The 12,620-nt window shown below is 40.4% G+C and overlaps 1 protein-coding gene across 1 annotated transcript; it reads right to left on the reverse strand.

The window, feature by feature from the left end:
- Window positions 1-263: 263 nt before the first annotated feature.
- dthd1 (death domain containing 1) lies at window positions 264-12,213 on the reverse strand. The gene is made up of 10 exons (XM_018696423.2): window positions 11,728-12,213; window positions 10,169-10,670; window positions 9,093-9,423; window positions 7,830-8,009; window positions 6,996-7,255; window positions 6,218-6,376; window positions 2,733-3,022; window positions 1,024-1,274; window positions 856-913; window positions 264-753 (listed from the first exon to the last, which is right to left on the reverse strand). The coding sequence occupies exons 1-10, from the start codon at window positions 12,176-12,178 to the stop codon at window positions 446-448; spliced, it is 2,790 nt and encodes a 929-aa protein (XP_018551939.2). The 5' UTR covers window positions 12,179-12,213; the 3' UTR covers window positions 264-445.
- Window positions 12,214-12,620: the final 407 nt, after the last annotated feature.

Below are 12,620 nucleotides of genomic sequence, written 5' to 3' on the forward strand. Positions count from 1 at the left end.
GATGATTATTAGTGGTTTTGTGACAATTAACAGGACAGGAAGCAGAAAAAGGCATTTGCAAAAAATTTGAAAAAAAAAATCAATTTATTTTTCAGATATTTCTACTAATCTTTGCTCTTTAGAATTGAATGGACGATGCTCCTTTTTCTTTAGGCCTCTAAAAACTATTCAAATCTTTTTTTTTATTTAGACATAACTCATTAACATAATCAACCAATGATGATGGATTTCTAGTAAATATAGCTTCATTTTTAAGGAACTGAACTGAAAAGGTTGAGGACCAGTGACTTACAAGAATTTGACTCAAGTCTGAAGAGAGCGCAGACTTTCACAGTCCAATGCTGACCCCTTGTGGATCAAACGAAGTACTGCGAGCATTTCATTCAGCACCACCTGCTCACAAGCAGCATTACAAGGCAGTGTGACTTCTGTTTTTTAAGTTTCGTCATTTCAGCGAGCCCTCTCTGGTGGTTGCAGCCTGTCGCAGGAGCAGCTCTCTGGCCAGATCCGGCCTCCCGCTCTTGGCCAAGCAGTGAGCCAGCTGCGAGGCCTTGGGTTGGCGCAGAGCAGCTGGCAGTCCCCTCCTCCACGTGGCCAAAACGTGGAAGGCCTGGGCAGACGGGCTTCCCCCGGCCCGGAGCTTCACCAGCTGAGCGGTGCTGCGACGGAGCCGCAGGGAGAGCACCAAGAGGGCTGTTTCCTCCTCTGAAAGTTCACCAGCCAGCCAGAGAAGAAGAGAGTCTGACAGGGAATCTGGTGAGAGGGCAGGAGATGGAGATTGGCCGTCAGCAGTCAAAAAAGGATAGTAACACAACACAGTATGCACGTATGATGGATAAAAAACATTCCACCCACCTGACTCCTCACATAACTTCACTCTGGCTGTGATGGGCCGATTAATGCTTCTCACTTTCTGAGAGAGACACAAAATAAAATATGAAAGAACATTCTTTTATTGTCAAGGTCAAAGTTTTCACATTAAGTATAACTGTAGAGTAAAATTCTCTGTGAATGCCTCTTCACCTTGGGTAAAGTCAGAGACAGCTTACACACGGGATCTCCCAGGAGCTTCACGTCCTTCGGGATGGCCCTATCCCCCCGCCACTCCAGCTGACCTCTGGTGACCTTATAAAACACAGCCGTCCCTTTGTAGTGAGGGGAGCTGTAGTTCCCAAATGGGTCCACTTCAGTTAGGTGCACTAAGAGGTGATTCACGCGCTGGCTGTGAAAGGTGATCCGCTCGAGTGGTGCATCATTTTGGTTGCTGTAAGTCGCTGTTTAAAAACACAAATATGTATCAGTGTTTAATCTAGTTTTGCATGTACACACTGAAAACTAACTGCCAGTGTGTTATGGGGGAAAAAAACACATCAGTAAAGTGAGGGAAGACGTCAGAGCAAACATACCAGAGGCTGAGACCATGCAAGCATGCTGATGGCTGCCTGTGCAAACATATAATTTTTTGCCTTTATTATATGGTCTGTTACATTCAGTTATGTGGCAACAAACAGCCTTTTTCCCTTTGTATGAGGGCGAAGCTGCAGGTTCAGTAGAATAATGTGTTCAGAGATGCTTTGTGTGGATGACTTCCAAAAATAATACAGCACCAAAACCTGTTGCATAAGATGTATTCTGTAAAGGGGGTTGTCCCGGCTTTTCATGAAGTAGCAGGTGTGTTTATCTAAGGTAAACAGTTCCATATCACATGACAAAATGCCTCCAAACTGACAAAAACAGATGATAAAAGTGAATTTATTACATGTACAGAGGGTGATAAAATGTGACAGCTGCTCTGTGATGCTGTACTTTGAGCTACTTGCTAATGTGCCAGTGCTAACATGCTTATATCAAGCAGGGAAACTGATTATTATTAATCTGTTACGTTAAAATCTATTAAATTATATTTAATACCTGGGTTGGGAGACCTCCAGATCTAGCATGTGTATGCTGTATATCACTTCAGAGAAAATTCCTTTTGCCTGCTTCACCTCTCCCCTTAGTAATTCCTCCAATTATTTAATTTTTTATTGTGTTTATTGTTACCAACAGTATTATACATGTTAAGACTGTTACCTGTCACCTGTCCTATTTTTGGCAAACTGGCACTTTTAAAAGTTGTTTTGAATAGTTGTTAGCATTGCTAGCTCAAAGTTGAGCTAACTCCTGTTTACTTATTTTATTTGTGTAGGAGCTGGAGTGGGCAGTATTATTTACATGGAGGCTCTGCTTTATTATTTTACACTGTCAGGTATGTTTTAGTGTATATGTGTTTATATTAAATACTGAATGTGAATTATGAGCCCAGCTGTTTACACTAGCATGCTAACATTTGAAATTAGCAAAACCAAGACTTATAGGAATGTCATTGGTTTCGCAGGTTTTTGGTCACAACCTGAGGTACTGGACAAAACTGAACTTGATGATGGCGTGAGATGAAATGACAGTTCATCCTCTGGGAACCATGAATGTGTTTATATTTTGTGTGTGTGCCAATCCATTTTGAGACATTTCCTCAGATGAGTAAAAACTTTGACCTGCTGGTGGTTCCAGAGGAATCATCAAAGGGTCACCAGAGTCATTAGGACCATGAGCGTCTCTACAAGATTTTATGGCAACCTGGCCAATAGTTGTTAGCCTGGACTAAAGTGGTGAACTGACAGAAAGATGGATGAAGAGGCTCTTAAAGGCACCAAAAATAATAATTGAATTCAAGAATCAACCTCACACCCTACCTGTGGAGGTGATGTTGCCACTGAAACGTAGTAGAAGCTGGTCTCCCTCACACATGGAGATGTCTGATGAGGTCTCCGGGAGGCCGCTGTAGCCCTGAGCTCGCAGCTTGTTCAGTTCCCAGCTGAGGTCTCGGCTGGGCAGGGCAGCCACCAGGACAGCGTGCGGCTCGTCCTGTCGGCACTGCAGGACGACGGTGACCACGTGGCAGCCGACCGACTCCTCCAGCTCCTCTGCTAGGGAGGTGAGGTGACAGGGCTGCAGCGGAGAGAGGAGACGAACCACCAGCAGTCTGAGGGGAAGGAGGGGAGAGACGTGAGGTGAAGTTAAGAAGTTGAGCTCAGTGAGGAGATTAGATTGCGGCTGAATAGAGAGAAGAGATGAGTCTATTATCATGGGGGTTGAATACAGACTTTATACACTTAAGACAGAATAAAGAATTCATATTACCTACTGTACATATATTATTCCCTAGGGAGGCTGTTTTAGATAAGAAAAGAGAAAAGACTTATAACTCAGGAGGAAAATAATGATGAATCCTTCTTATTAAAGGAACAGTTCACAATTTACAATTGAATTCAATTCTTTAAAAGAGAAAGGCATTCACTTACCTTTATTTTCTCATTGCCTGTTATTTCTCTGGAGATTTCATAACATTTTTATCATAAACGTGTGATTATGCTCTGACATAGAAATGCTAAAGCCTGGAATTCAAAGCATTCAGGCCCCCTTTATCCACTGCCTTTCCTTAAACCCCTTATGTAAAGGAAAGCTCGCTCTAAGTCTGTTGTAGCGTTCCACATTTCATTTCTTGTCATGCTGTCCCTTATACAAACATGTTTAAATGATAGGCATGTACTTTTAACGTCAAAACACCAGAGACGTGGAACAGGAACTGCTCGAGTGGTGAGTACTTATACTTGAAATTAACCTGTCAGCAATAAAATGATGTCTTGTCTGTATATTTGACACCAGATTAAACAAGTTAATAACAGTACACTGAGATGAAATGTTAATACTGTGATGATGATGATGATAAATGATGATTAAATCTTAAACCAGAACCATTTTGTTAAGGTATATTCAATTATATAGCAATACTCTAATATATACTCTCATTTTTTGGTCAAAAGCTTTAAAACTCCCCAAGCACCTGTTTTTGTACATATCCTCATCTTATGTGTACATTCTTATCTTAATTTCTGCTCTGTGAGGAACTTTGTGAATCTTGTTTTGAAATTTTGATAAAGTAATTATAATTCAGTCAGATAACTCACGTTTGATATGTTTATTACAGCTGCAAAACATAGTTAGAGTTCGGCGTCTAGTTTTCAACCTTGTCACTCGAGTGATGAGCAAATGTCTTCACCCCATAATATATTTTAAAAAATGATTTTAAATATACATATTTTTCTTCATTACACTATTGGTCATGTTTAATGTGCACTTTCACATGTTTCTCATTCTAGCATCTTCAGAGTTGTTCCTTGAAGGCCTCGCACCAACACATCAAACCTCCCCATGTTGAAATTTCCACCAGAGATAATTGTCCACAAGTGAGGATCTATGTGTTTTACAAAGTATTGTTCTCCCCAAATATACAAACCCTCATTTCCCGACTTTCTATGTTTCTCTTCTTGCTCTCTCTGTGCAACCAGGGGCAATGTTTTCTACCTGTTCTATGTTTTTGGGGGACTCCTGCTGACAGTCACTGCTGGTAGTCGGTGTGTGGACGTGGCTGTGAGGACGGCCCAGAACCCCGCTACACTGCTGCACCTGTCAAACACACTCATTGGACTCTTGGGCCTCAGAAACCAAATACGTGTTGTGAGAGATTTTACACAATCCTCCCTTAATTACTCTACTCTTATTAAAAGAATCCAGATTTTATTTCTGTAGAAACCTAACCGCAGTTCTGACTTCCTATATCTTGCAGGCCAATTCCCTGACAAAACAAAAACTGAAAAGGCTGTACTTCACCGAGAGGTGCTTAGGGAGTTTCAGTTACTCTCATTTACACAAACATATTCTTTTCTTTACTGCATCAAACAATCTAACCTGTGTTGACATGTCTGTATGTGTGTTCCAGTTTCAACAGTCTCCTTGATGTGACAAGAGCAGCGCAGCATGAATGTCAGGATTTGATGAGATTGGTACAGTTTCCTGGTTCCCTTGAGAGACAAATGAACTTGGAGTCAACGTCTGCTAACTGCGTGTCAGTAAAAAGGTACATACAGTAAATGAGAACTGTTTTGGTTTCACTTCAGTTAATCTGCAGCGCGTTCAAAGTTTTTCTGTTCTGTGATCAGATGCGGGATTTATTACATCCTCATTTGTGGTGGGAGCACCGGGACCATACTGATGCTGCACATGGGAGGCGCTAGCAGCAAGATGAAAACCTACAGTCCTTCAAATCAGCTGCAGTGGCTGATGGACTTGAGCAGGAAAGCTCAAGATCGAGGAGATGTAGTAAGAAAATATACAGTTTGTCATTGCAACACATGTACCACTAGTACATAATGACACAATTTTGATATTATACTGTGTGTTTTTCAGATTGTACTCCTTATGGGTGGACAAACTGGTCAAATCAGCACTGAACCTAAGACAAATGATGCTACAAATGAGCATTACCCTACTCATCTGACCCTGGGGTTTTCTGCACTGTCTGTAGTTCTGCTTTGGATGTTTCTGCCACATATTGCAGTTTGTGTTGTTGTGTTGTTAAGCTGGACAGTGCAGCAACACATCCGCTGAGCAGTGCTGTCATAGATATAAAGATTTTAAAAGTAAAGATATTAAGATTGGCCCAGTTTATTCTTTTATCATAACCATCAGTTTGTCAATAGGACTGATAAAGACAGTAGCAAAAACACTTTTGATTTATTACATATTCACTTCTCCCCACCAAACTCACATTTCCTTACAGCAGCACTCAAAACCAGTGCAGGTTTTATTTTATTTTATTTTATTTTTTACCATATTTCAAAACATAAGCAAATTTCAGAGTGATAATAGAGTCAGCACTCAGGTGTGATGACAAAAACATTTTACCATTGATCCTTCCTCCCTACAGAGGCTCTTTATTAGCATTAGAAAATACCAGTTCTAATATTTCTATAAAAACACTGTATGATCTTTGCCCTAAATATTAATTGTAAATCTGAATTCCTGTTGCCATAGCACTGAAGTAAAAACCTAACACAGTCCAGCCAACCTCCTAAATTTTTGTCTGTCCCTTGATAAAGGACATAATCAAATGGTTTTTGGCTCCTAAATGTATCCAGTCTCTTACTTTAATTCTGCGCAGTGTGTCTGTAGACACATACTGTATTGTGTGTACACATGTGTACACAACTGTGAATCACCTTAGATCAATGTGTTGTCTTTAAAGGGTTACGCAAATAAAGCTGATTTGTTATAATCTTAACAACTATTCTCATCAGCTATAATTACTTTACAAGGAAGGAAAGGTGATGTTACAAACCTGTCAAAGTTCTCTGTCAGCTCAAAGGAGGCCAGTCCATTCTGTTGGTTTCTGACTGTGACTTTGTCCAGGACGCTCCACTGTTTGTCCCTGGAGCCCAGGACAATCAGCAGCTCACTGGACATTTCCTTTGGGGACGTCAAAGAGGCAGCTAGTACTCTGACAGGGACATCAAAACCAGAATATCTTCAACTTTGTCATTTAAGGTTTTTTTTTTTTTTTTTTTTTTTTTTTTCAGTTGTAGAAGGGTTAGTTTCTGCAGTTAATGTAGAAATACAAATCCACTTTTGTAATGTACTACAATGTAAAAATACTCCATCAGAAGGAATTATCTTTGATGTATTCATGTGTGAGTCACAGTTTTACTGTAGTTGGTTTGAAGTGAAGCTGATTTTTATCTACTTTGTAAGGTACTGGTCTGTAAAATCTGGAAAAATCTTCTAAGAAATTTGCTGTCTATTGGTGACTCCTAAAAAACATATTTTGCATTGCATGATATTTAAAATAGATTAGATAGTTAGATAGTTAGAAATGAAGTTAAACAATGAAGAATAGTGCGTGTACACATTTGGTTGAGTACTGGAAACAAGATGAAATAGTTTTTACTGCACTGGTAAATTCTTTGAATAGAAGAGAGATTTGTGTGTGTGAAGTGACATAATAAAATACTCTAGGTAAGAAAAAGCATTACCTGGCAGAAAATGGAAATGTCACCAGCATCTGTAGTCTCCTACTTTTAGCCACAGATGTTTTAATTAAGACAAAGAGGCTTTCTTACCTCACTCTGTGGGAAACAGGTTGATCCCATGCTAGAGAAACAGGACAGGTGTGGCGATGCTCTGCCTCTTCTCCTTGTCTCCTTATGCCCCTCTTTTTATCAGGGTTCGGCGGACAGGGGAGGGTGACAGTGAGGGGTCTCCTCAGGGGCTGTGAGGTCGGATGGGTGAGGTAGAGCAGCGGGCTCGTAGACACCACTGAGTAATAGGCGTCACTCCTGGACTTGACAGCAGCCAGGAGGACGGTGTCTACGGGCTGGATCTGAAGCAGATGAGGAAACAGCTGTTCTGCATTATTTAGGCAGCAGTTTAGAGATGTGATATGAATTTTTTTTTCTTTCTAATACTTCTGTTTTGCCGACAGCATGCTGCTTTGTCTGAGAGAGCTGCACAGAGTGGGAGACGTTGTTTTTTTTTTTGACGTAAAATCAAGCAACAAACTGCTGTGGTGAAGTTAGAATCACAGATGATTGGACTTCAAATATCGGCCACAGCTGTTCATTTTTCTACCTCACAGCAAAAATCTGTGAAAACTCAAGTCTGTGAATTCATAAGAAGTTTCTCCTCCTCTCTCTTTCACTTTTTATGTCCCTTTTCCCCTACCATGTCTCTGTTCTTATCTCACTTTTGGAACAGTTCCAATATTTTCAACACAGAGTTCTTTTTCAAAGGCCTGATTTCAAATGTACACAGAGTTTTACACACTTCTCAATCCCGAGCTGCCCATAATAAATCAGTTGTGTTAAAAAAAAAAAAGATGATTTCTGCTATATCACACTTAAAAAAGTAAGAGTGGGAGAAACATGGATAATGATCAAAACAAGTCATCTCCGTACCATGGTTTGTGCCATTACTGGAGCTGCGAAGGCTCCTGGGAGGTAGCTGAGACAAATGCGTGGGTCCATGGGGAGCTTGAGAGACAAACCCCTCTTGGGAACAGTGTAATTTTCTCTTTTTAAACAGGAAACCACTGCAAAGAGACCCAGGGAGTACACCCTCACCTCTGCAAATGAGCCCTGATGAAGAAATAAATGAAAAATAAATGTAATTATCTGTTTCAACCAAAGTATATGAATCAGTTATAAACTCACAAATGAATTTCTGACTGAAAACAACAGCCCCTTGATGTTTAATCTGGCTTTATGCTAGCTAAAGTACAATTATATCAGTCTCAGTTGTTATCATTATGCAACTGATTCCATCAATAAGAAACAAGATTGTCCAAGGCTTATTATTAATATTACAAAGATACGGTACGATACTTTCAGATGGAATCCCAAGTGTTTGTGTTAATAATTGTAAATTTAAAGGTGCACCACAAGGCTATATATTAGAACCTGTAAAGTTTTTAATTGTTATCAACAGTACAGGCAATCATCAAGCCAGCCAAGATTAATTTCTATGCAGATGATGGAATTATCTGCGCAGTTGGCTACTTCAAATCAGGCTATTATTGAAAACATGCTAATTCTGTACAAAATATAAAAAACATTTTTCTTTAAACAATACATAGAACTAAATTCTGTTCATACAAGACAAATTAGCCTTCATTATTCACACTGATTGTGTATTACAAAGAAACTTTTTCTTTCTTTTTTAAAAAAGGCAGACAAAACCTTCAGTCTACTGTTTTATCTGCTCTGATTCATGGTGACCTTCTTTTTTCATCAGTTTTATCTGTTCCATCACAAACTCATCACTGTGATTTATATGCATTTCAAACAGGCATCAGACCCAACAAGATGGATGATCTTCAGGGTCCCTAGAGTCTCTTATGAAATTTGCAAAACTGCATTTTTGTAGTATATTTGGAAACACTGCCTTCTTTGCATTCCTTCAACACCACATTCATAGAGAATGTAACTGTGTTAAATAGTCAAGCGTTATTTATGCACCTCAGGTCCTATGTTATTGTGCTATATTCTATGCAAAGGTTACTATTTTTTATTTTACTATTTTGGCCAGGTCTGTCTTTACATACATGTTATAAAGCAAAAATGATTGTTTTTGTTAATGAAATTTCTGACATTAAAAATGGAAAATTAGCATCTGTATAAATCAAAAAAATGTTTTGAAGTACATGTAATAGAAAACTTTACCCTATGTCCTCCATATGTGCCCTCTGTTGTTATAGGAGTGATGTAGCTCGCCCGCCTCTCCCCATCAATTATCTTGACAGCGATGTCCCTGTAGTTGCCACGGTAACGTGCGCAGAAAGGCACAACCATGGTCACAGGGAAGCGAAAGTCGGCTCTGCCTTGAACTTTGACCCTGATCACTCTGCTGACCAGCTCCTCCGAGCCGGTCACCATGAGGCAGCTGAAGGCGTCTGCCATCTCACACCTCAGGACTTCAGCCACACCCATGGGTGCTCTGATAAAGCATGCGTCTGGTACGTGTGATTGGCTGTCCTCCACTTTACCAATGAGCCTAGATATTATTTTGAAATAGATATACAGTATTTACACAGATTTAAAGGATACTATATGATGTGCAGACAAGATTGTGAAGCTCTGACTGAAACAAGAAACTTGGGAGACAGTAGGCAACACTCTGCATTTAAAAAAAAGCTTCTGCATGTTTTGCTTCCTGCATCATTATGACCATGCATATCTTTGCTCTTAATATTAGTAGCTGTAATAGGAATAGCAAGAATTTGTAGCAAAAATATTATATTACATTTATGAGTACAAACATCTTAAAAATTTCTAAAATGCTGCAGCACACTAATTTCCATATCAGCCTCTTCCAGACTTGGCCTCTGAATTGGATCTGAATTTTCCTGATTTGTTTGGCTTTTGGACAAACGTGGGTATTGACCTCACAGTGAACTGTATGAAATAGCATGGCTACAGAGAGGCCAGGCAGTCAAAACACGTGCACCTAGTGATAAAGCACTGCAACAAGCTCGCTTCTGTATCAGTGAGCAGGGGAAATGAGGGGAAGGAATCAAATCATGTCCAGATTCATAAGCCGGACCCATATGGGATAAAAAGCAAATGGTTCACAGCTTTTTTTTTTCTTTTTTAGCAGGAGGAGTTGTTGACATGCTTTGTTGTCTTAAAAATACATTATGTTAAATAGTATTTTTGCTGCTAATACAGGTGGGAGCAAAATGAACCGATTTACTCTTCATAACAAGTAGAAAACTACAATAATAAATCTGTCAACTTACCCTACTGTAATCCATTCACTCTTTGTCTCTTCTTTGCCCTTGACGTTTATCCTCCCTGCATCCTGTTCTGTCTGACTCACTGGAGAAACATTGCCCTCATTATCACTCACTTGACCTTTGACCTCTGATTCTCTCCCAGTCTCTTTCACATTGTTGCAGTCAGAACTGCTGAATCCAAAGTCGTCCAATGTTCGTTCAGTGTCTGGCGACAACCCTGTATGGCTTTGATCGCTTTCATCCTCAACCTCCTGTTTGTGCCCAGAGTCAGATTCATGTTGATCATGGGAGCTCAGGTGATTGTTGCCGTCTTCAGGTTGCACTGAAGTTTCTGGGTCTCTGGTTTGCTGAAGTGCTGCATCCACACTTGTGGCTTCTTCTGCAGATAATTGGAGAAATTCTACATCCAGTTTGGTTGTGATTGTGCTCAGTTTTTGCATAATGTTCTCTATGTCCTCCCCAACACTCTGAAAAGTATCACTGAAGGAGTCTGAACACTCTGGCTCTGAAATGAAACAAACATACAGAACATGGACGACTGTGTTGTACATCACAACAAAAGAGCTAATTTGAGAGCTAATTTTAGATTCTTCTTCTGCTTAATTGCTGTTTTTCAAATAGTAATTGAATTTTATACACTTTGTGTATACACTATGTATAATGAAGTCAAATATTGCAATGTTTAATACTTTGTATGTAATGATTATAGGACATTTGCCTCACAAATATCACTAAATATCTGTCTTAATTCATTTGGTGTCCTTCTCTTCAGCTAACTCCTCAACTGCTTTGAGCAGGTACAATTTAATTGGCCAGCAGCTGAAGAGTTAGTTGAAGAGACAGCTCAAAACAATCTACAATTCAGCTTCAACTGACACTTGAACTACTTCCAGTCTCTCAGCTTCAACCAACACTCCAACACTGCTCGCAATGAACTGACGATTCAAATTCATTCTTCAGATACTTTCAGCAATTCCACTTCAACTGCTTTCAGTACGTAAACCGATCTTTTTACCATCCTTCATCGTCAACCAACAAACCGACACTTAAACTCCACTTCATTCAACTTCAGCTGACATATCAGCTCCCTCTTCTGCTTACAATGGACTGACACTTCAACTCCTCTCAGTGCATATACTTAAACCGACCTCAGTCCTTCAGCATCAACCAACATCCTTTTCCTTACATCTCAACACTAACTGACGACTGACACTTCAACTCTTTTTCATGTTTAACTGACTCATAAAACTGCTTTCCGGACGCTTCAACTCCTTTCAGCATGCACACTTCAGCTGACTTCAGCAGCTTCAAAGATGCTTTAAATTCTACTTGTCTTTAACAGGCTGTCAAAGTCTACCAACACATTTGCTTGCATTCCAACTTTCACTGACACTTGAACTACTTTCAGGGTCTCAGCTTTAACTGACACTTCAGGTCCCTTTCCTGCTGACAGTTACTGAAACTCTGACTTTAACAGAGCTTCAAGTCTCACTGTGTTAGGATATTCTAACTTTCTCTGAAGGGCAGAAAAACACATCTATCAGTGAGATTGGCTCCCATACCCATTGTAGAAGGACATTGCTGATCACCGCCCCCTGGTGGAGACTTGTTGAGCATGGCGGCACATTCTCTAAGGGCTTCTCTCCATGCTGCCACTCTCTCTGAATGAAAAACACTCAGCTCCTTCAGCGCTTCCAAAACTTTTTTCTTGCACTCTTTCTCCACCTGCTCTTCATTAGCACTCCTTCGTCTGCCTTCATCCTCCTCCTCATCTTCTGCTGGACCAAGCATTTTTTCCTCGCTACTTATCTGTGCTTCCCCTCCTCCGCCTCTGGCTGGTTCTACTCCTTTGCATCTCCTCCAACCCACTGCTTCCTCGTGATGATGATGACGGTGATCCCTGGATCGTGTGACAATGTCAACCCCCCGAACAGTTTCAGTCAACATGTTGAGGAGAGTATCCTCTCTCCCCCTGCCATGAAGAGACTCAGCTTCATCCATCTGTTCATTCATGTGCAGATTCTCATCCGCGCTGAGCTGAAAAGTACAACAGATAAAGAGTCAAAAAGAGTGTCTAATCCTGCCTGTTCCTTGGCCCCTTTTCAGTGCATATTGCATATGGCAAAAGCAATTTACAGAATATTAGTGAATACTATCAAGTATTCACTGAAAACACACTGTATTCCCTTGTGTACCTCCTTTTAAATTTGAAGCTGCAGCCCCCTTGTTCACAGTGTCCTTGGCATTGAGTGTTGCTGTGTACAGCTATCCTGGTTTACAGGAGCCAATGCTGTATTTATATGGCTGCCAGCAGTAAAACATGTTGCCAAGGCGACCCCTGGAGGCGTGGCAGGGGGACACAAAAGAGGAGCCACTGAGCAAAAGATTCACAGGAAGAAAGAGTGCTGTCCTCCAGAGATCTCATCCCTCTCCTCTATTCTTCTGTCACTCATTT

Source organism: Lates calcarifer, linkage group LG14 (genome assembly GCF_001640805.2).
Source record: "Lates calcarifer isolate ASB-BC8 linkage group LG14, TLL_Latcal_v3, whole genome shotgun sequence".
Classification (NCBI taxonomy): Eukaryota; Metazoa; Chordata; class Actinopteri; family Centropomidae; genus Lates; species Lates calcarifer.